This window comes from Xyrauchen texanus, chromosome 4 (genome assembly GCF_025860055.1).
Source record: "Xyrauchen texanus isolate HMW12.3.18 chromosome 4, RBS_HiC_50CHRs, whole genome shotgun sequence".
Lineage (NCBI taxonomy): Eukaryota > Metazoa > Chordata > Actinopteri > Cypriniformes > Catostomidae > Xyrauchen > Xyrauchen texanus.
Window position 1 is genome coordinate 1883803 of NC_068279.1, and position 23365 is coordinate 1907167.

Consider the following 23365-nt stretch of genomic DNA (forward strand, 5'->3'; position numbering starts at 1 on the left):
TAAACGCGGTTGGGTTTAATGCGTTGCACCTTAAACGCGGTTGGGTTTAATGCGTTGCACCTTAAACGCGGTTGGGTTTAATGCGTTGCACCTTAAACGCGGTTGGGTTTAATGCGTTGCACCTTAAACGCGGTTGGGTTGAATCCGTTGCACCTTAAACGCGGTTGGGTTGAATCCGTTGCACCTTAAACGCGGTTGGGTTTAATGCGTTGCACCTTAAACGCGGTTGGGTTTAATGCGTTGCACCTTAAACGCGGTTGGGTTTAATGCGTTGCATCTTAAATGCGGTACTGCAGAAGAAAAAAAATTTATCTGAGAAAGTTGAATATAATATTAAAAATACGAATATTTTTAAATATCTAAAAATCCTTTAAAAAAGATGCATTCACCTGAGAAGCAGCATATAATATATTTAGACTTGCTTTGAGAGAACAGTTTCTCAAGTAAATGTATCTTGTTTTAAGGATTTTTTGAGATTTTTAAATGGAAACAAGACACAAACACTTGATAAAACAGGATTTTTCTGAATTAAACTTGGAAAAAAAAAGTATTTTCTTCCAGTTAATTCATTGAATGTCATTTAGAGGTACATTTAAAAGGTGATTGTGTCCTCTTTATTGTTAGTAAGCACATTTAATACAACCTTTTAAGCTGGGACACAAGCAGAATAATCATTTAAGAACTAATGATTAATCGCTGCAATAATCGCCGAATAGTCGAATAATCGGTCTAGTAATCATTAGATTAATCGATTATCAAAATAATGGTTAGTTGCAGCCCTATTCTTCACTTTAAAGATACATTTGAAATATTTTTTGGAACACGGTGGGAAAAACTAAACTTTGTCTGTTAAAAGGTTTGTGCAATGTGACTATATGTGACCTGACCCATTTATTTTTTTGAGAGACTTTTTGACCCAGAAACACATTTTGATTTTAATGCTCTAATCAATTTGAACTGATTTCCTGTTTATTTTAAATCGGCCATAAAAGATCACTGTATATCTCTGCAACAGTTTGGAGTAGAAACGCAACTATAGCATTTTTACTATAGTGCATAAAATTCAATGTGTTTCTGGGTCAAACTGATGGAACAGGACACATTTAATAAATCAGGCACTCGGTCTGTAAGTGTGGTCTTGTGTGCTGTAGGTGCGAGACAATGAGCAGCTGAGTCGACTGGTTCAGGAACAAGAGACGAGACTGGAGCAACTGGAGAGACAAACTGAGCGCACCGCTGACGACGCTCAAATTCGACTGCGCATTTTAGAAGACGCACAAAGCGATAAAGCCACCATCAGCCGCGCGCTCGCGCAAAACAGAGACCTTAAAGATCAGCTGGCCGAACTTCAGAACGGCTTTGTTAAGTTGGTGAGTGCGACTCAAACATTACATACATGACATCACCTTTACTGTCTTATCTGATTGGCTCTGAGTCGCTCTCCTCCACCCCCCCTTCAGACCAATGAGAACATGGAGTTGGCCAGCGCTCTTCAATCAGAGCAGCACATCAAGAAGGAGATCGCTCATAAGATAGGTCAACTGCAGGAAGATCTGCACAATGCCAAAGAGCAGGTAAGTGTCTGTGGAGACTGGTGTCATTGAATAAACAGACCCAAAAATTAAAATAATCCCATAATTTACTCACCCTCAAGTCATCCTAGGTGTTTATGGCTTTCTTCTTTCAGCCTAACACAATCAGAGTTATATTAAATAATATCCTGCTCTTCCAAGCTTTATAATGGGAGTGAATGGTACCTTAGATTTTGAAGCCCAAAAAAGCAAATCCATCCATCATAGAAGTGTTCACTGGCTTCCTCTTGCGCTTCCACGTTTGTCACTTCTCACCAGAGCTTATGCTACGTATGGAGCCGTATGGATAACTTTTTTTGATGGATGGATGCTCTTTTTTGGGCTTCTAAATCTAAGGTACCATTCATCGCATCTTATCATGTGACTTGTTGAGCACGTTGCCATGGTGACATAGCATGTGTGGAGGCTTCACGCTATTCTCCGCGGCATCCACGCACAAGTCACCACGTGCCCCACCGAGAGAGAGAACCACATTATAGTGACCACGAGGAGGTTACCCCATGTGACTCTACCCTCCCTAGCAACCAGACCAATTTGGTTGCTTAGGAGAGCCTACTGGAGTCACTCAGCACACCCTGGATTCGAACTAGCGAACTCCAGGGGTGGTTGCCAGCATCTTTACCACTGAGATACCCAGGACCCCCAGTATGTGGGACTTTTATCTGTAAACAAGCCTAAAACACTCAAGGGACTCTTATTTTGAAATTATGGAGACATGGCTCCGTTACAACGCTCTATATTTAAGCATTTACCAAAATAAGCTTTTAATAGCCTATATATTCATCAGATAAAGAGTTTGCATATATATAAACCAACTATCGGAACAGATTAATTGGCATTTTCTCACACTTTGTAAAGAGCTCCTGAAGAATGCATAGTTTCATTTTATCATGTTAATTCTGTAAAACTTATTTTTTTTAACAGAGAAGTTTAAAACTTTAATGTCTTAATGTCCTCAAACCCTAACACAAATGCAATTGAACGTTCTTCCATTATTATTTTGATGCCTTCTTTTTCTCTAACCTGATTGGCTGTCCTTTGTCCAATCAGCTGCTGGAGAAGTCGCAGGAAGTGATGTCGGTGCAGGAGCAGAGAGATCAGTATCTGGCCCATCTGCAGCAGTACATCGCTGGATATCAGCAGCTTGTGTCTGAACGAGAGCATCTGCACAAGCAGTTCCTCCACCAGGTGCAGCTGATGGACCGATTGCAGCACGATGAGGTGCAGGGCAAAGTTCAGCTGGAGCAGAGTCACCTGGAGCTCCAGCAGGCGCAGGTGTAGTACTAATTTAATTAATTTCATTGGTTACAGCTTTTAAACAGACCTAGTTCTACACTTCATGGTTTCTTGCACCAACAACAGTCTTATGGCACTTTTCCACGGCACGTTACGGTTCGACTCGACTCGCTTTCATTTTCTGAGCTTGCTTTTCCGCTGCTGTTTAGTGCCGCCTCAATGTGGGCGGGATTATAGGCTTATCGTCATAGTTGCACCGTGACATCATTTTAAACGCGACACATAGCAATCAGCAATAACACGAGCTAGCTGTTAGCTGCTAGCTCATTGTGCGGCATAAAGCAGTTGTTCATGGTGATGTTACACAAGTGTGTCTGGTTGTTTTAGAAGCTTCCAGTAGCTGCTCGACTGAATAAAGTGAAGCTTTCAAGCAGAGTATCGAGTTAACGTAACAAAACGTCCCATCCTCCATCGGGGACTCCAACAACGCCGTGACCGAGTCCAGCGCACTCGGTCATTTGGTCGAACCACTTCTTAATTTCCTTGATGGTTCTGTAGTCACTTAAGTTTAACGTTTCCCTACACTGTTGGTAGGTCCGGTGGTAGCCGTGTGCGGCCAACAGCTGAGACACTTCCTGAGAGACTTTCATTTTGTTCGTCGCTAACGAGAGGAACGTCTGCACCTCGTTTATTGACCACGGTGTGGTTTTGCTCACAGCCATTTCTTTTTACAATCCGAAAGTCTCGTGAACACATGATACTGCTATCGCTGATGTTACTTTAAAACTAGCGGTTTGATGTCACATGTCGCAAATCCAGTGACGGCGGTAGTGACGATTCTCCCTGACCAATCAGTGATCTGCAGGATTTTGACGTCACGTTTAGTATCGGCTCGGCTCGCTTGGAACCTCGACCGAGGTGGTACTAAAAGTACCAGATACTATCCACAGTTGAAAACCCCCAAAAGTCGAGTCGAGTCCAGTGTCCCGTGCAGTGGAAAAGCCCCAATAATTCACTTCGAGTTCTGTTGTGCATTATTTGCGATGAAGACAGAACACAATACTTCAATATTCTGACAGTGTTTCCTGTGATGCGTCTGAATGTACAGAGTCAAGTCATGGTCATTTATTTTGTATAGCGCTTTTCACAACACGTTTCAAAGCAGCTTACATGAAACAACACACAAATTAATCTTATGAGCCGGTTCTTTCAACTCAAGAACGGATCGGCCCATTCCGAAACGTCAATATTTGCATTTAATTAAATATGAGAGGGATACGTCATTTATGTTCAACATTATGGCACAAACACGGTTGATTAGCATAACTTAAATACTGAACCCGGAATATTCCTTTAAGTGGAACTTGTATCAGAACTGGAACCAGAATAATGAAACTCCTCATGAATCCCCTCCTTGGTTATAGTTCTAGTAGCTCAGTTGGCATTGCATGGTGCTAGCAACGCCAGTGTCACAGGTTTCATTCCCAGAGAATGCATGGACTTGTGTGTGTATATATGGATTGTACTGCAAGTTGCTTTGAATAATGTGTCATTTGAAGTTAGTTTGCATGCTTGAGCTCCTCTGACTTCACTGCTGCCTCTTGCAGGAGAAGTTGAATCAGCTGGCCAGAGACAATGAAGAGTTGAAGACTGAAGTGCAGGAACTGTTGAACAGCTCCACACCAAATCCATCGTTCAGAGATCAGGGTGAGTCTCACGCTAAACTCATGTGATACTATACCAAGGCTTTGTTCACACTGCAGGATAAACCGCTTTTGTTCCCTAAAGTTCGACTGACTGTTCAAACCACACGTTATATGTGGACAGATCTGATTTTGTCGCTTTTGCGAGCATGTCCACGTTAGTTGTCATAGTAACCAATGAAACCTTGCATATGTTCGCCATGCGTGTATTTAGCATTGGGTGTTTTTTGATGAGGGCAGTATTCAAACACGTGGCATATGCAATATTCGTTGCTGCTTGGGTATACAACTGCCCCGTTTTAGCTGAGACGTCCCGTATTTTGCACCAAATTACGAAGTCCCAAACGAGTCCCGTTATGATGCATAAAAGGGTCATACAGCGAGACTCTTGAAGAGCACCCCCGTCCTGTATTGAAGCACTCAAATTGCTCAAACGTCCCGTAATTCGCGTGAGATCACGTCGTGGTGGCTCGCAGTCGCCGTGGGTTACCGCACCTTAGCGCATCTCTTGGGGTGGCTAAAGCCAATGTCTGAATGCACAGTTCAGATTGAGACGCTTTAACAAAATACTTTTTTTTCAATCAGATACCAACTAAAACGTATTTGAGTTAGATGGGACAAACATTTTGACTCTTCTGCCTGTGTGAACATGAACGTGTGCCTAACTGTACTGATGATTACCCCTGTGTCTTTTGAAGGTGATGGGTTGGAAAGTCAGTCACTCCCAGAGAGCTTCCTGAAATCTCAGATTGCCATTCCAGAAGACTTTGAGAGCAGAGAAGATATGGTGAGTTCATACATATAAACTAAATATGCAACAATTCAAAGATGGTACAACCGCCATGAATAAAAAGGCAGTTTTTCACGGCATGTTACGGATCGACTCGCTTTACTTTTCTGAGGTTGCTTTTCCACTGCTGTTAGTGCCGCCTCAACATGGGCGGGATTATAGGCTGATCGTCATAGTTGCACCATGACATCATCTTAAACACGACACAAAACAATCAACAATAACGCGAGCGCTAGCTGTTAGCTGCTAGCTCATTGTGCTGCATAAAGCAGTTGTTGATGGTGATTTTACACAAATGTAACAGTTAAATTGTCCTGGTTGTTTTAGAAGCTTCCAGTAGCTGCTCAACTAAATAAAGTGAAGCTTTCAAACAGAGTATCGAGTTAACGTAACAAAACGTCCCATCCTCCATCGTGTTTCTAAGGTCATTTTAGGCGATTCCTCCACCGATGTGCATAAATACAGGGGCCTGGGTATCTCAGCGAGTATTGATGCTGACTATCACGCCTGGAGTCGCGAGTTTGAATCCAGGGCGTGCTGAGTGACTCCAGCCGGGTCTCCTAAGCAACCAAATTGGCCCGGTTGCTAGGAAGGGTAGAGTCACATGAGGTAACCTCCTCGTGGTCGCTATAATGTGATTCTCGCTCTCGGTGGGGCGTGTGGTGAGTTGTGCGCGGATGCCGCGGAGATTTGCGTGAAGCCTCCATGTGTGCTACGTCTCCATGGTAACGCACTCAACAAGTCACGTGATAAGATGCGCGGATTGACGGTCTCACACGTGGAGGCAACTGAGATTCGTCCTCCACCACCCGGATTGAGGCAAGTCACGACGCCATCATGAGGACTTGGAGCACGTTGGGAATTGGGCAGTATTGGGAAATATACGCAAATGAATCCGGTTCAGCCCGAGTCTCTACGTATGGAGGCTTTAAGTCAACATAAAATTAAAATTGACTGTATTCACTTAATGCACATTATTGGTCTCCGTGTGCACGATTAATCAGTGCACGTTATTCTAAAGAAATGTAATATTTGTCATTGTAATCTTTTAAAATCGTAAATTGCTCCACTTTTGAAACCACTTTCTTTCTCTCTTTTGCTGTTGCCATCAGGGTTGTATTGGTATAAATAAACCAATAATATCACGGCCCACTTTACAAAATCCGATCAAATCCAAATGGATGAAATGAAGTGGATTATTTCCCTCTGAATATTCTCTTGCACTCACAAATGCATCACAGAAGTTAAATGTGTTGCTTTTCCTCAACTCTTCATGTAGGTGCAGTTTGTGCATTTTGCTCTGTCACGTCTGGAGGAAGAGCGAGATGAGATGAGCCGGCAGTTTGAGGAAGAGCGGAGACTTCATCACGCCGCACGGCAACAGATGGCGGCCATGAGCCACGAGCATCAGCGTCATCATCATCATCACAACAGTGCACCTGGAGAAACAGGTGCGGCTTCAGCACAATCACTCACACTCGGTACACTGTGTTCTTATCTGCAATTAATAATGAACTTTTGGTTCTCTGGAGCATCATGTCAGTCTGAGAGACGTGTGTCCGTGTTTGTGTGTGTTTGTAGGGGGCTCTGATGGCGTTCCAGTGGAAGTTCATGAGGCTCTGCGTGCTGCTATGGAGAAGCTTCAGGAGCGTTTCACAGCTGTCATGCATGAGAAGGTGGATCTGAAGGACAGGGTGGAGGAGCTCGAGCATCGCTGCATTCAACTTTCTGGAGAAACGGACACTATCGGTGTGTGCACTCGCTGATATCCGACATGTTTAAACACACATCACACATTGTGTGTCAGAATGCATACAAGTGCTAAACATTGCTTGTTTGGATTTTTAGCATTTCCCACAGAGATTCAATTATGTTAGTCAAGTCTCTGCGTCATTATTTAGTTTTTCACGACCCTTTTTCATCTTCCCTCTGATGAAAGGAATCGTAAGAATTTAACGATACTGATTAATGACATGTCACAGTTGCGTCCGCGTCTGAATCCGTCAATCCGCGCATCTGATCACGTGACTCGTTGTGCATCCACGGAGACTCACAGCATGTGGAGACTCATGCTACTCTCCATGATCCACACTAACTCACCACACGCCCCATTGAGAGCGAGAACCACTAATCACCACCACGAGGAGGTTACCCCATGTGACTACCCTCCCTAGCAACCGGCACAATTTGGTTGCTTAGGAGACCCGGCTGGAGTCACTCTGGGGTACAGTCATAAAAAACGTGTTTATGCGACCCATTTAAAATACTTGAGCTATCCAAATCCGAGTCTACGTCATGTTGAAATGGGGCATTTATCTGTGACATGCTCGCCTTGCATTATAATCGTTGTAGCATTAAATATAGAACATGACTGAATCAATGTTAACGAATACAGGCATATTTATTGTAAAGGATTGAATGGATAGTGCAGGACCAACAGAGCAACCCCGTCTGGAATTAAAACAGTCAGGACATTGTTGAAAATAATTAACAGGTTAGCCAAATCTATGAGAGAGACAAAAATGCTCTGAAAAGTTTCGCGTATATCACGACGTGCAGTCATGCGTTAGCCAGTGATCTAATATGACCGCTGTTCTGAAAAGTACGTTAACCAATAACGGTTACGATGTCAAAATAAATGGCTATATATATGTTAAAACATCCGTAGCAACTTTCAAGCCAACGTTTCAGAAATCCACTTCCTATACGTGATTTCTATAGCCACTTTGCTAAGTTTGCTTGTGTAGCGAGAGGACGTTTTCCTGCGCACGCCGCGAGTGAGAGAGGGGAGAAGCACAAGCAGACTGGGGTGAAATGAAACTTTGTATCCGCTCCAGATATCCTCATTTGTATTATTAATTATATGTAAAATGTGTAACATTAATATGACAGTCATTTAAGTGTAGCCTCTACAAAAATATAAAACCAAATGTAAATGAGTAAAAATGTTGAACAGTTTAATGGGGAAAAATATTGACCGACTAGTCATTCCAGTGTCGACTAGCAGCATCGGAACCGTTTAGTCGAATGGTCTCGGCCACCGTTTTTCTTTTTAAGCATTTTTAGGTGTGCATTTAATTTCAGATATTTATTTGTACATCTCATGCTCAAGTTATACATCCACTTGACTCTCAAGATCTCTTCATTGGTCATTAAAAACCAGTGTGATGAACCTCCAGGATTTCTGATAGACATCTCTTGTATGTTTAGGTGAATACATCGCGCTGTATCAGAACCAGAGAGCCATCATGAAACAGAGACACTTTGAGAAAGAGCAGTACATCAACATCCTGGCCAAAGACAAAGAGGAGATGAAGGTGCGAGAAACGGTTTAGTGTTTGTGTGGCACTGCTGGTGGCTGTGATGTGATGTTGACGTGTGTGTGTGTGTGTGTGTGTGTGTGTGTGTGTGTTTAGGTGAAGCTAGCAGAGCTGCAGGACCTGGTGATGCGTTTGGTGAGCGAGAGAAATGAGTGGTATAGCAGGTGCATGAGTCCCGTCAGTAATCCAGACCTGCTGCTCACTGGAGAAGACCGTATTCACCCTGCAGAGCGACTCGAGGAGCTCAACGGGGAGGACAGCCCAGGTATAATGCCTCTCTTTCAGACACACTTTAGCATCAGGAAATTTGATACAGTTTGAAATGGTTCATTTCAACAATTTCATTCATTACTCCGAGTTCTCAGAAGTCCACACGTGACATTTTGTCCGTTTTTGTAGCGAAATAAACATTCTGCGCCACCGAACAGAATAGCAAAAATTAACATTGTTGTCGTGTTAATTGTACATTTGTATCTTCTGCAAACAAAATACATTTGAACAATTTCAAAACCATCCCAAAGTCGTTCATATACAAAATAAATAATTTTGGACCTAAAACTGATCCCTGCGGCACACCGCATTTAACCTGCATTGACTGTAACAGTTTCATTTAAATGATCATCGTTACCTGTTCAAGTAACTTTATAACCATGAATCTGAACTTGGAACTGAATCAAGAACTAGGGACTGAATCAGAATTAGGTACTGATACAAAATTGGGACTGAATTTAGAACTAGGGACTTATTCGGGGAACTTGGAACTGAATCAGAACTAGGTACCGATACAGAACTAGGGACTGAATCTGAACTAGGGACTAAATCTGAACTTTGAACCGAATCCAGAACTAGGGACTGAATCTGAACTAGGGACTAAATCTGAACTTGGAACTGAATCAAGAACTAGGTACTGATACAGAACTAGGGACTTATTCGGGGAACTAGGGACTTATTCGGGGAACTAGGGACTTATTCGGGGAACTAGGGACTTATTCATCCAGTCTATTGTGGATCAAATGCATGTTCCCCACTGTTTAATTAAAAATCTTGGCCTCTGAATGGACTAGAAGCTCAATCTATGGGTCGTTGGACATATACAGTATAATGTGTGATATATAACATTGCATCATCAGTTGTTGATCGCATATTTTGCTCTTGATTTGTTACTCTTTCTGAACTGCAGAAAGACAATGTTTTGTTCTGGACATTTGAGATGTAACATTGGATATTGACGCTGTGATTGTTCCTCCATGCAGCGATTCTGGACATGAGCTCAACGATTGATCTTCAGTCTTCAGCACCTCAGTCCAGCACAGAACCTGAGATGCAGTACCAGAGCCCTGAGAGACCAGGATCTGGAACAGACCTCTCCGCAGGCTCATCTCTGAGACCCAAAGAAGACGGCACCGCCCGTCAGATCATGCAGCTTCTGCAGGAGATCCAGAACCCTCAGGCCAGACCCCCTCCCTTCCTGGGAGAAAACCCCTGCATCCCGTTCTTCTACCGGCCCGATGAACATGATGAAGTGAAGATCTTGGTGGTCTGATAAACGTCTGTTCTGTCTCTCCTGTCTTGAATCTCTCTCTGTCAGTCTAACGGGGCGAATCAAAATCTGTTGACCTGATCTTTCCTGATTGGGCAATATGGACACGGATATTAAGGGTGTTTTGGGATTTTTGTTTTCTAGAGCATCTCTCTGATTTCTAGAATAAATGAGAGAAATTCAATGCTCTCTGGACTTCTGGAGAAATTTGGCATTTGGTTTTGGGTGTAAACCAGATATTCTATAAACCATATCAGTTCTTGCTGCTCCTGTATCCTTTGCCTGATTGACTTTATTTATTTCCACTTTATTAAAAATTAGGTGCAATAGGTGAAAAAGCTCCGCAAAGCCAATGATCCATATAATTAATGTTCCATGATTCATATATATTTTGTCCAAACAGTTGGAGTTGATGCTAAAAGTTAACAGCAATGGCTATGGGACAGAAAAACACTTAAAAACACACACTAGGGCTCGATAAGGAATATGATTGATTTGATAGAGCAGGTTTGGATGAGGGATGAGATTCTTTCTCAAGGAATCAAATAATGAATCGTTTGTTAGCTCGCAAAGCAAGTAGGGCAAAGTATTGAGAAGGTAGTGTAATGTAGAATCACAACTAGGGACTGAATCTGAGAACTAGGAACTGAATCAGTACTGCAACCTGAATCGGAGTACTAGGGACCGAATCAGGGACTACAGTCCGAATCGGAGAACTAGGAACCGAATCGGAGAACTAGGGAGTGAATCGGAGAACTAGTGACTGAATCAGAGAACTAGAAACTAAATCACAGAACTAGTGATTGAATCAGAGAACTAGGAACTAAATCACAGAACTAGACTGAATCAGAACTAGGAACTAAATCACAGAATTTGGGATTGAATCAGAGAACTAGGAACTAAATCACAGAACTTGGGACTGAATCAGAGAACTAGGAGCTAAATCACAGAATTAGGGACTTAATCAGAGAACTAGGAACTAAATCACAGAACTAGAGACTGAATCAGAACTAAGAACTAAATCCGAGATCTAGGGACTGAATCAGAGAACTAGGAATTAAATCACAGAACTAGGGACTGAATTAGAGAAATGGGGACTGAATCAGAACTAGCAAATGAATCGGAGAACTATGGACTGAATCAGAACTAGGAAATAAAATATATCCTAGGGACTGAATCAGAGAACTAGGAACTAAATCACAGAACTAGGGACTGAATTAGAGAAATCGGGACTGAATCAGAACTAGGAACCTAAATCACAGAACTAGACCGAATCAGAACTAGGAACTAAATCACAGAACTAGGCATCTGAATCAGAGAACTAGGGACTGAATCAGAGAACTAGGGACTGAATCAGAGAACTAGGGACTGAATCAGAGAACTAGGCATCTGAATCAGAGAACTAGGGACTGAATCGGAGAACTAGGGACTGAATCGGAGAACTAGCGACTGAATCGGAGAACTAGGGATTGAATCAGAACTACAAACTAAATCTGAACTAGAACATTTTACAGATTTATGAATCATTTGGTTTGTGCTGTTTAGAATTGTTTGAACAGGAAACGTAAGAATTGTAATATCCAGTTTATTGTTGTTTTTCTAATATGAACCGAGGGTTTGGAACAAATGAATCTGTTTTTGAAATGTTTTATGAACACAGACACAAGCACCATGTGTTAGTCCAGTACGCATGACCCATCAAACCAAACCCTTTGGGATGTTTGAGTGTTTATAGAGATGATGTTTGAGGCTAACTCTATGATGCTAGCTGTGTGTCGGCTGAGAGAACGAGTGTCGATGTGTAGAACAGTGAAGACTAGTGAACGATGATGTTAAGCGATTGATCGACTGTTTAAGTGCACAAGTTTATGAAAGTTGTATATGTTATAGAAATATCAGAGTTGGTAATGATTCCTTTTACATGAGCAAGACTTAAAGAGTGACTCCATCCCCAAACATCCTTTATTAGAGTGAAAACGGCCCTAAGATACTTTCAAGAGGATTATGGGTGTTTACAATCACTGCTCAAATGGTTTGGGGATTATTGTTTATGTAATGCATTATAAAGCATGTTATACACCTTATCAGTTGTGATTTTATAAGTGTAACCACAATTATAATGCATTAGAATATTTTCCCCTTCATGGCTATATCTCAGAATATAAAGCATTATAGCACATGACATTAGGTGCTGATTAATTATGTATTCTAAATGTAACTGAATAATTAAGTAGGTGGTTATAATTATTTACACTCTGATTTTGTGTGTAATATATGTATTAATTATAGGTTTATAATGTGTTATACTTACACACTTCATAGTGTGTGTTTATTGTTTATATTCACCTGAAGAATTTCAGAGTTCAGAAAACTGAATAAATCATATGATCATATATATATATATATGGTTTAACTGGAACACATGTTGGACGAGGAGAATTATAAAGGAGATTTTACATCTGAATACTGTGTTTCGTGTGCGGTAAGGGGGTGTTTTGCCCCACTTGCTGGATCCGGTGAACTCCTAAGCACTTTAATTAGTTTGGATCTGTGAGGCGTGAATGTTGAGCTTTTGCAATATATACACCGATCAGCCACAATATTAAAACCACCTGCCTAATATTGTGCAGGTCCACCTCGTGCCGCCAAAAACAGTGCCAACCTGCAACTCAGAACAGCATTCTTCTCACCGCAATTGTACAGAGACCTGTTGACCTCTCATCAACAAGAACTGCCGCTCACTGGATGTTTTTTTTGGTTTGGCACAATTCTGAGTAAATTCTAGAGACTACATTCCTGATTCAATTCCCAGAAATGCTCAAACCAGCCCGTCTGGCACCAACAATCATGCCACGCTCCAAATCCCAGAAATGCTCAAACCAGCCCGTCTGGCACCAACAATCATGCCACGCTCCAAATCCCAGAAATGCTCAAACCAGCCCGTCTGGCACCAACAATCATGCCACGCTCCAAATCCCAGAAATGCTCAAACCAGCCCGTCTGGCACCAACAATCATGCCACGCTCCAAATCCCAGAAATGCTCAAACCAGCCCGTCTGGCACCAACAATCATGCCACGCTCCAAATCCCAGAAATGCTCAAACCAGCCCGTCTGGCACCAACAATCATGCCACGCTCCAAATCCCAGAAATGCTCAAACCAGCCCGTCTGGCACCAACAATCATGCCACGCTCCAAATCCCAGAAATGCTCAAACCAGCCCGTCTGGCACCAACAATCATGCCACGCTCCAAATCCCAGAAATGCTCAAACCAGCCCGTCTGGCACCAACAATCATGCCACGCTCCAAATCCCAGAAATGCTCAAACCAGCCCGTCTGGCACCAACAATCATGCCACGCTCCAAATCCCAGAAATGCTCAAACCAGCCCGTCTGGCACCAACAATCATGCCACGCTCCAAATCCCAGAAATGCTCAAACCAGCCCGTCTGGCACCAACAATCATGCCACGCTCCAAATCCCAGAAATGCTCAAACCAGCCCGTCTGGCACCAACAATCATGCCACGCTCCAAATCCCAGAAATGCTCAAACCAGCCCGTCTGGCACCAACAATCATGCCACGCTCCAAATCCCAGAAATGCTCAAACCAGCCCATCTGCCACCAACAATCATGCCACGCTCCAAATCCCCAAAAAACATCCATTGAGCGGCGGTTCATCTTGATGAGGGAGGTCAACAGAGAATGTCTACGGTAACTCAGACAACCGCTCTGTACAATTAGCTGAGATGAATATAATGAGTTGCAGGCTGACGCTGTTTTGGCGGCACGAGGGGGACCTACACAATATTAGGCAGGTGGTTTTAATGTTGTGGCTCATCAGTGTATCTCTGCGTCTTCTTTGAGTAGGATTTACAGTACTTATTTTGGGGGAGGGCTTTAATCAATCTTGATCAACACATGTTGTTTTGATTTGGAAAAACGAGTTTGTTCATGTAACCGTGTAAATATGTAACTGTGTATCATACTGTATATTCTTTAGGGGAGATGAAAGTAATGCTTACCTTTGCCTGCTGAAGTGGTAAGAGACGACACGCTCGTGACGAGGAGAGAGATGAGATTTCATACTAAAGATAATTTAAAGGAGAATTCTATTTATTTGGTATAATTACCGAAATTAATCTGGTTATTTCAGCCTGTTGGAACAAAATGAAGGAATGATGTAGTTTCAGCAGGAATATTTCAGATGATGATTTTCCTCCTAATAAAGCTGATTGAGCATATTTTGCACCTGTTGTTATTTACGTGATTGTCAAAGTGTGTTTTAGACTAAGTAATATATGCAGAAGTGATTCCTCTATTTTTGTTAATTGCATCTGTCTAAGTGTGATGAGACCAAGACTGAAAAATGGCACAAAAGCAAACGTTTGATACACTGAACTTTATTGATGACAAACTCGTACAATCAACAGCAGGACACATTATTACACTCATTCTGTCACCTGTTACACACCCGGTATCATTACACCTTTCTTTTTGCACATTATTACACATTTAAATTAAATAAATCGCTTTAATATTCAGTACATGTGGACTACACTATTCTAACAGTGGAAGCACAATTTGCATAAAATGCACCACAGAGACACGTAACACACTTAAGATATGTCCATGATCGTAAATAACGGTACTTGCTCTCTCATTATTGGGTTTTACTAGGATTCAGTGCGGTCAGGAAAGATTTTGCGTATTTTATAGACACACAGAAACATACTGATACGGCACGGCAACAGCAGACGGGTTTTGTCATGCCACAATGTGGGCATTATCAACAGGGGTGTTATGATGATCAGTATAGTCAGGGGTGTAGAATACAGGGGGTATGGGGGGGGAGGTAATTTTGTCATTATCAGCAAAACAAACAACATCTGAACAAACTTTAGGGATTTCGATGAAGTACCGCTGCTCCCTAAAAGCACACTCCCTAGTCTCCGCAGTCTGCGTAGGGCACAGACTACCTAGGGGGCACCATCTTACCCGAGGAGTGCACGTTATACGTTATTAAAGCCCCCCCAGTCAAACGGTCGGTTAACGCACATATCACGCGAACCCAAGTGTGCCGCACAAGCCCTCAAAAGTGAAGCCAAAACGTCTCGATCGCCCCCCGGTGACTGGTCCTAGTATAGGTCATAAACCCCGCCTCCCCATGTTATTCAACGGGACGTGAGACCAACTAAACAATTAAATTACACTTCACATATCTTTTTTCCAAAGATAGTTTCTGTCATTTACTGTCGTTTCTATCACGTTGATGTCATTTCAAGTGTTTGTTTTCAAAATAAGTTTGTTTTTAGTTATTTGATGCTATAAAAACGCTGCTGTGACATCATGATTGACAGCTGTGATTGACAGGTTCTCTGAGCTAAGTAGTCACTGAAGCACCAACTGACTTTTTTCGGGATCTTCGGAGGACTGAGGAGATTGGAGCTTTAAATTTAATATCTACATTTCTATAATGAATTATTTCACACCGTCATAAGTCAAAAGTCAAAAGTGCAGGGGCGTGTGCTTGCGATTGATTCAGTGAGTGAGGGCGGGGCCTTGATTTCGCTGCTTTACTTCCTGCTCACTACTGCGCAGGTCTGGTCCCGAAATCGAGACTCAAGTCCCAAGATGTCAGCGCCATATCGGGACACTGGCGGCTTCAGTTCTCACCAATGGAAAAGAGCGAAGGGGCGTCGGCCATCTTTTTTTTACAGTCTATGCGCGAACCCCACAAAGTCGCGAAACTCACACCCCTCCCCCTTATTAGACGACAGATTCGCGATTACATCACATGAACTGCCTCAACCCTGTCAGTGTCGATTATAAACATTCTATAAACATTTTAACTCCGAATTGGTCAAAGTATTCAAATGTATTTTATCAGTGGCTACAATTATTTACATGTTTACCAGAAAACAATCGGACTGTCAATCATTATGTGCGTTCGGTTTCGCTTACGTCACTGCAGGGTAGGTTTTTGGAAAGAGAGGTGTGGCTGAAGTAATTGGGGGGGAGGGGGCGTGGTCTATTTTAAAGCTAAAATAGTGTTTCTATAATCTGTTTCCAAGCATCATCATTTTCCAAAGTCTGAGGTAATTTAGTGTTTTTGAAACGCAAATGTGGGCGTGGCCTAATCTGTTTTCGTTTGAAAATGCATTAATTTTCATTGATAAACAATGAGCAGTATGCTAGTAGCTTATTCCTCTGTAAACAGTCTGAATTTGCTGTACAGTGAATGTGAGGGACCTGAACGCTCATTAGTATCACACAGTATATTCACTTTACATTAAATGAAATCAACAATTTCTGTAAACGCACAACTTGAGAATGTCTGTTCACCCAAACGCTGCTCTATTATGTTTAAAATGTCATGAATAGTTGATCAGCGTGTAAATACGGTTGATCAATGTGTTTATATATTGCACTCTTCGGTTCAATCCAGCCTCGCTAAAGCAACTGATTTCACTATATGTTTTCTGAACTCACGCGGAGAGGGTGAATATGGCAAGCCACATTGACACTGATTGCACTAATTGCACATTTTTAACATTACATTTACACTTCACCATCACTAGTATAATTTAATAATGATGCGTCTTTCCCTCCTGTTCAAAACACAATTACTGATATTTATCATTAATTTTGTATTAGTTGAAATTCTAATTTTGCATATTAACAATGCACTTCTTACTAGTAAATAAACTCTGATATTAACATATCAAATATTCAACAGTTATAATTTAAATATGTGTATATTTATTTTAACGTGTTAGTTTTGGTATTTTAGATACCTGCAGTACCGCCGCTCTGCACCAACTCCATCGGGGGGCACCAGGAACACCAGCGGGTGCCTTTACCCGCATGACATAAATTTGTCAAGGACCCGGTAGCAGTTGTGGAGCACAGTTGATTGCCTCGCACTTTCTCACCGTGCCTTCGCACCCCCCCCCGCCCCACCCTTCCTCGCCAAATTGAATAGTATAAACTTTAACTTGTGCGTCAATAAAAAAGTTACTCAGAGGTCCTTAGAGGACAAAAATGTCCGCGTCACAAAATTGCCATTTGGAATATATTATTTTCCACTTTCAGTGAGATATCAGTCCTGCTTATAACTAACAAATATTCATTCATTTTCAGGATTTTAACCCTTTAAATGCCAGTTTGTTTACATCATGCCACTGTTGTTTTATACACACACACACACACACACACACACACACACACACACACACATTTTATTGGCATCATTTATTCAGTTGTCCTGCAGCTGCTCTATAATACAGCAAACAGAAAATAGGGGAAAAGCTTGTATTTGCTCCATAGGCTAAACATGAGCTAAATTGCACCATCTGGAGGAAAATATTACAAATGTACATTTTGAAGTCAGGACTCCAGAATTTAAGTATAATATCGATTTGATGCTTTAATGGCACTTAGATCAAATATTGCCGTTTTAATGGGTTTCAATGGGGAAATTTTTGTCCTGAAGGTCCTGAGTGTCTATTTTGTGTATTATAGATGCATTATAGATGTACTATAGATTTATTATAGATGCATTATAGATGTACTATAGATGCATTATAGATGCATCATAGATGTATTATAGACGCATTATAGATGCATTATACATGTATTATAGATACATTATAGATGTACTATAGAGCATTATAGACGCATTATAGATGTACTATAGATGCATTATAGATGCATCATAGATGTATTATAGACGCATTATAGATGTACTATAGATGTACTATAGATGCATTATAGATGTACTATAGATGCATTATAGATGTACTATAGATGCATTATAGATGTACTATAGATGCATTATAGATGTACTATAGATGCATTATAGATGTACTATAGATGCATTATAGATGTACTATAGATGCATTATAGATGTACTATAGATGCATTATAGGAACTGAGGTTGAAATAATTCCCTCAAAAATACACACCTTTGGCCAAATGTATGCCGTTGGCATTAACCCAGCCAAAATGATCGAAAAAACAAAAATGAAAAAGACGAAAGTGTCCCGAAGGTCGCACAAGTGTTAATTAAATAACATTTAAATATTAAAATATTTTACATTTTATTCCTGTTATTTTGAAAAAAAAATTGCACAACTCAATTTGATGGAATTTTGTTATGAAATTAGAACGTGTGAATCTTAAAAATCAGACTGAAATATTCTTATATTTTTCATATCTGTAATTGTGTTTTGAACGGGAGCGAATGACTCCTCTAATAGTGAAAGTGCAGTTACAGACCGGCTATCAAGAATCTTCTTTTCATATAAAGAATGGTCATTTCTGAGAGTACTGATGTCATTGATGTAGAAATAAACCCTTCGATTAGTATTTCCGTGGCTGATATCAAGAATCAGAACTTTAATATTGTGATCATTTCTTTCATTCGTATTCTGCGTGTGATTAAATGTCCAAATGGCTTGCCATAGAGTGAACACACATCCTCATACTGTACCTGAACACTTTTAATCACATCATTAGAACGTCTAAATGTTTTGCCGGGTTCCTTGATGTTCTTCTCGCTGTTGTCCAGTGTTCTGGGGGGTTCTGTTGTGCTGGTGGGTTCTGGGTTGTTTTACTCCGTTCAGGGTGAGATGAGAGAAAAACAGAGATGCAGAAAGTAGAGGAGAAGTGATGAGGAGCTGCTAAAGCTCTCGGGGTGAGAGGGGGTCACCCTTGTTTGGCCGGCTGGAGCATGAAAGCAGAAAAGGAAATAAGAAAGAATAGTGTAAGCTTTAAAACAAATGAGATCTGCCCCAAGAGTCCACACAGCTAGAAGACAAACCACACTTTCCCTCTTTACTGTCAGCAGAACTTTAAAAGTGTCAATTAAAAATACTTGTCAAAGTATATATATATATATATATATAATGTCAAAGAGTATTTTGGCACTTTTAAAATAACAAATATCAACACTTGGAGTCGTGAGTTTGAATCCAGGGCGTGCTGAGTGACTCCAGCCAGGTCTCCTTAGCAACCACATTGGCCCGGTTGCTAGGGAGGGTAGAGTCACATGGGGTAACCTCCTCGTGGTCACTATAATGTGGTTCTCGCTCTCGGTGGGGCGTGTGGTGAGTCGTGTGTGGATGCCGCGGAGAATAGCGTGAAGCCTCCACACGTGCTACGTCTCCATGGTAACGCACTCAACAAGTCACGTGATAAGATGCGCGGATTGATGGTCTCAGACGCGGAGGCAACTGAGATTCGTCCTCTGCCACCCGGATTGAGGCGAGTCACTACACCACCACGAGGACTCAGAGCGCATTGGGAATTGGGCGTTACAAATTGGGGAGAAAAATATTTTTAATTTTTTTACATGATTGCCCAATAATGCAATGCATTGTAAAATGTTTAAATATACAGGGCTCTTTTTTCATAAGCATGCGCAAAGACCGTGCGCAACGTCATACTCAATGTTCGTGAGAGCGCTAATTCTAAACGCAATTGGCCGTGGGTGGGAGTATTTGCGCTATCTGTGGGTGCACGCGCACAAACGGGGTGTGTTGTCACGTATGTTTAAGAAGTGGCGCAAAGCGAAATGTGCTATTTTCCTGAGAAATAGGTCGCTGCGCTGAGATGTTTCAAGAGCACGTCTGTTTTCAGCGCAAAGTCTAAACGGAGTTCCTGCATTTGCAGTTTGGAGAATCCACCAGCAGGTGGCGATAAAGTCCATGTACAAACTCTGAAAATATAGCGATTATAGGTCATGTTTTATTTGAAGAGGTTGGCGAGGCTAAAATGTTTGGATTTGACATGACTTTTTTGACCACCTTGTTATTTATTTGATCCTGAATCAATTTTTTCCACGCGCATAAACAACATTCAACAAGGACGCATTTAATGCACAAAAGAACGTAAGTGCATATTTCTATTTTTCTCATTCAGTGCATGCTCTTTGTTTATATCGCTGGTGCTTGACAGAGAATGGACTATATATAGGATGCAGATGATGCAATAACCGGAGAAGAACCTCAGAATGACACTACACGTGTCCCAGCGCATTAGTGCTTTGTGCATAAACTCAGTGCACACTTGCACGAAAACACCACCGTCATCAGTTTTCTACACAACAAACGGGATGTTTCAGAGATTCTGACAGAGAGGGAAAGACTGTGTGAACTCTGGTAAAGTTGAATTACCCTTCATGGGCGTTTGGTGTCGTCTTCTGGCCAGTGAGTTCAGGGAGCGCTGCAGCCGAAACACAACACAACACAAAAACAAAAAGAGGCAAAAATAATGTAGAGGAATACATTAAACAAGCACATTCCACAGATGCAGTTATCGTGAGAACTCCAGCGAACACCCAGGAAAGATAATGCATCTGATTGAGAGAGTGTGCATCTGTTATGCACCATCACACTGCGGGGAATAAAGCAAAAGATGGCAGAAAATAAAGCAACAGAAATCGGAGAGAAAGCATTTATCAAACCCTCCTTTTCACCCGGTAAAATCTCTCATGCCAGCTTATTTTTATAAAGAAATGAAGTCAGTTTATGGTCTGTGTTCATAAACATTCCTTATGCATGGCATCTGTTGGATATGATTTTAAGGAACATACAGCAGCTGATGAAGTCGGCATGTTTGCTTGTGGATGTTGCATGAGAAAGACCAAATGTAAGGAGCAGGAAAGGGGAGGAGTTCTGGATGGGTGTGTGTCTGTCCTCACTGTCTTTCACAGATGTGGGAGGAGCTAATAGTCTAAGAGGGAGGAGTCTGTGGGTCTGTTGGGTCGAGAAGGTGATGGCGGGGGTCGTCGGCTGCCATGGAAACACACAAGACACAGATGATGAAAGTGACAATGTGCACGTGAAAGGATTTCTTTTACATAGTAGAAGAAATATTTTGCACAGAGATTTATTATTTGCAACATAATAACATAATGCAATAAAGGACCAGTAACCGTTGCATGTTTGTATGTTTGTCCAGTGGAACGTTCTGTAACCGTTGCATGTTTGTTCGGTGCAACATTCAGCAACTCTGTGTGTGTGTGTGTGTGTGTGTGTGTGTGTGTGTGTGTGTGTGTGTGTGTGTGTGTGTGTGTGTGTGTGTGTGTGTGTGTGTGTGTGTGTGTGTGTGTGTGTGTGTGTGTGTGCGCGTGCGCGTGCGTGTGTGTGCGTGTGTGTGCGTGTGTGTGCTGTTAATGAAATCTGTCAGTCGGTTCAAAACTCCATGTGTGAGGTTAATATGAGGTGTTTTGTCTTTGTGTACGTCACGATTGTTTTGTACTGTTTGTATAATAACACTTGTGCTTCAGGATCAACTAAATAATGGTAACCATAATTTCCCCCAAAATATCATGTTACTAAAATAAAGCAGAGGTAACTTAGTATAATAAAAGGACAATTCTGACTTTAAATTCTGATTGGATGAGCCACATTCGAAGCTATTACTATTAATTAATATAAATGTTTTTCCCTGAGTGTCACGGAAATTTCCAGCACATCTCATATTCTGTATTGTGTTTAATAGAATGATGTGCTGTGCAGATGGAAATTATATTTTTAGTGTTTTTACTGTTTAAAATGTTGTCTTGCTACGGCTAATCCTGCATGTTTACCGGCAGCCATATCACCCTGCAGCTCTTGCCTGGTTGCCCACTAAAGCTAAGCAGGGTTGAGCCTGGCCAGTACCTGGATGGGAGACCTCCTGGGGAAAACCAAGGTTGCTGCTGGAAGTGGTATTAGGGAGGCCAGCAGGGGGTGCTCTCCTCTCCACCAATAGCTGGTGTGTGGTGGGTGTTCTGGCACACTATGGCTGCCGTCAAATCATCCAGGAGGATTCTGCACACTGGTGGTGGTTGAGGAGAATCCCACTACACTATATAAAGCGCTTTGAGTGCCTAGAAAAGCACTATATAAATGCAAGGAATAATTATTATTATGTATCTTAGATACATATAAAAATCCAATACAAATATTCAGCTCACAAGCAATACGGTGCTGTGAAATAGTATTTGCCCCCATCCTGATTTCTTCTGTTTTTGTGTATGTCTCGTAAAAAAAAAAAAAAATCGATAAAAAAATTAGAACAAAATCTGACATAAAACAAAAGTAATCTGAGTAAGTTTTTTAATTATAGTGTTATTTATTGAAGCAAAAACTGTTATCCATTACCAACTGGGCCTGTGTGAAAAAGTATTTGCCCCCTTAGTTACTAAATCCCCAAATCTATGAAACTGCACTCATAATGGGGTTCAGCTGGAATGGACACACCCAGACCTGATTACTGACAGCCCTGTTCATTCAAATCAACACCTAAATACAACTTTTACAGCTGCATGAAGTTGATTAAACGGTCTCACCCAGTAGCACACGATGCCAACGTCAATACATCAGTCTGGGAAGGGTTACAAGCGATTTCAAAGGCTCTTGGACTCTAAAGAACCCCAGTGAGAGCCATTATCTCCAAATGGAGAACACTTGACACAGTAGTGAACCTTCCCAGAAGTGGCCGTCCTTCCAAAAGCCCTCCAAGAGCACAGCGACAACTCTGTCCTTTTTGGATAAATAGCCAAGGACGACATCCAAGGAACTGCCGGCGTCTCTTGCATCAGTAAAGGTCACCGTTCATGACTCCACTGTCAGAAAGACACGGGGCAATGATGCCATCCATGGAAGAGTGGCAAGGCGGAACCCACTGCTAGCCCAGAAGACATTAAGGCTCGTCTGAATTGTGTCAAAACACACCTTGATGATCCTCAAAGCTTTTGGGAGAATGTTCTGTGGACTGATGAGTCGGAAGTGGGACTGTTTGGAAGACAGGGGTCCCGTTACATCTGCCGTCAATCAAACACAATCATGCCTACGGTCAAGCCTGTTGGTGGTCGTGTGATGGTGTCGGGATGCTTTGCTGCTTCAGGGCGACTTGCAATAATTGAGAGAAACATGAATTATCCTAAAGGAGAACGTCCCGTCATCAGTCCGTGAGTTGAAGCTCAAGCGCATCTGGATTATGTAGCAAGACACTGATCCAAAGTACAGGAGTGCGTCCAACTCTGAATGGCTCAAAAGAAGCTACATGAAGGTTTTGGAGTGTCCTAGTCAAAGTCCTGATTGAGATGCTGTGGCAGGACCTTAAACGGGCAGTTCATGCTCGAAAACCCTCCAGTGTGCCTAAACTAAAGCAGTTCTGCAAAGAAGAGTGGGCA

The 23365-nt window shown here is 41.8% G+C and overlaps 2 protein-coding genes across 16 annotated transcripts in view; one reads left to right on the plus strand and one right to left on the minus strand.

Annotated features, from left to right (window-relative positions):
- The window catches only part of LOC127642978 (golgin subfamily A member 2-like), a 32654-nt gene extending 20025 nt beyond the window's left edge, over positions 1–12629 (plus strand). For 8 of the 11 annotated variants that reach the window (XM_052125473.1, XM_052125474.1, XM_052125475.1 and 5 more), the window contains exons 18-27: positions 1152–1370; positions 1461–1574; positions 2643–2867; positions 4436–4535; positions 5230–5318; positions 6601–6802; positions 6903–7070; positions 8532–8638; positions 8738–8906; positions 9895–12629. In XM_052125473.1, the coding sequence (XP_051981433.1) occupies positions 1152–1370; positions 1461–1574; positions 2643–2867; positions 4436–4535; positions 5230–5318; positions 6601–6802; positions 6903–7070; positions 8532–8638; positions 8738–8906; positions 9895–10184 (1683 nt within the window). In that variant the 3' untranslated portion in view covers positions 10185–12629. The remainder of the gene's footprint in view (positions 1–1151; positions 1371–1460; positions 1575–2642; positions 2868–4435; positions 4536–5229; positions 5319–6600; positions 6803–6902; positions 7071–8531; positions 8639–8737; positions 8907–9894) is intronic. The other 3 variants (XM_052125471.1, XM_052125472.1, XM_052125477.1) reach the window with 1 other exon arrangement.
- A 1988-nt stretch (positions 12630–14617) lies between these two features.
- Positions 14618–23365, minus strand: part of LOC127642981 (dynamin-1-like) — a 94068-nt gene continuing 85320 nt past the window's right edge. For 3 of the 5 annotated variants that reach the window (XR_007970441.1, XR_007970442.1, XR_007970440.1), the window contains 2 exons: positions 20358–20406; positions 14618–18906 (listed from right to left, as the gene is read on the minus strand). The gene's annotated coding sequence lies outside the window, so the exon portion shown is untranslated. The other 2 variants (XM_052125479.1, XM_052125480.1) reach the window with 2 other exon arrangements.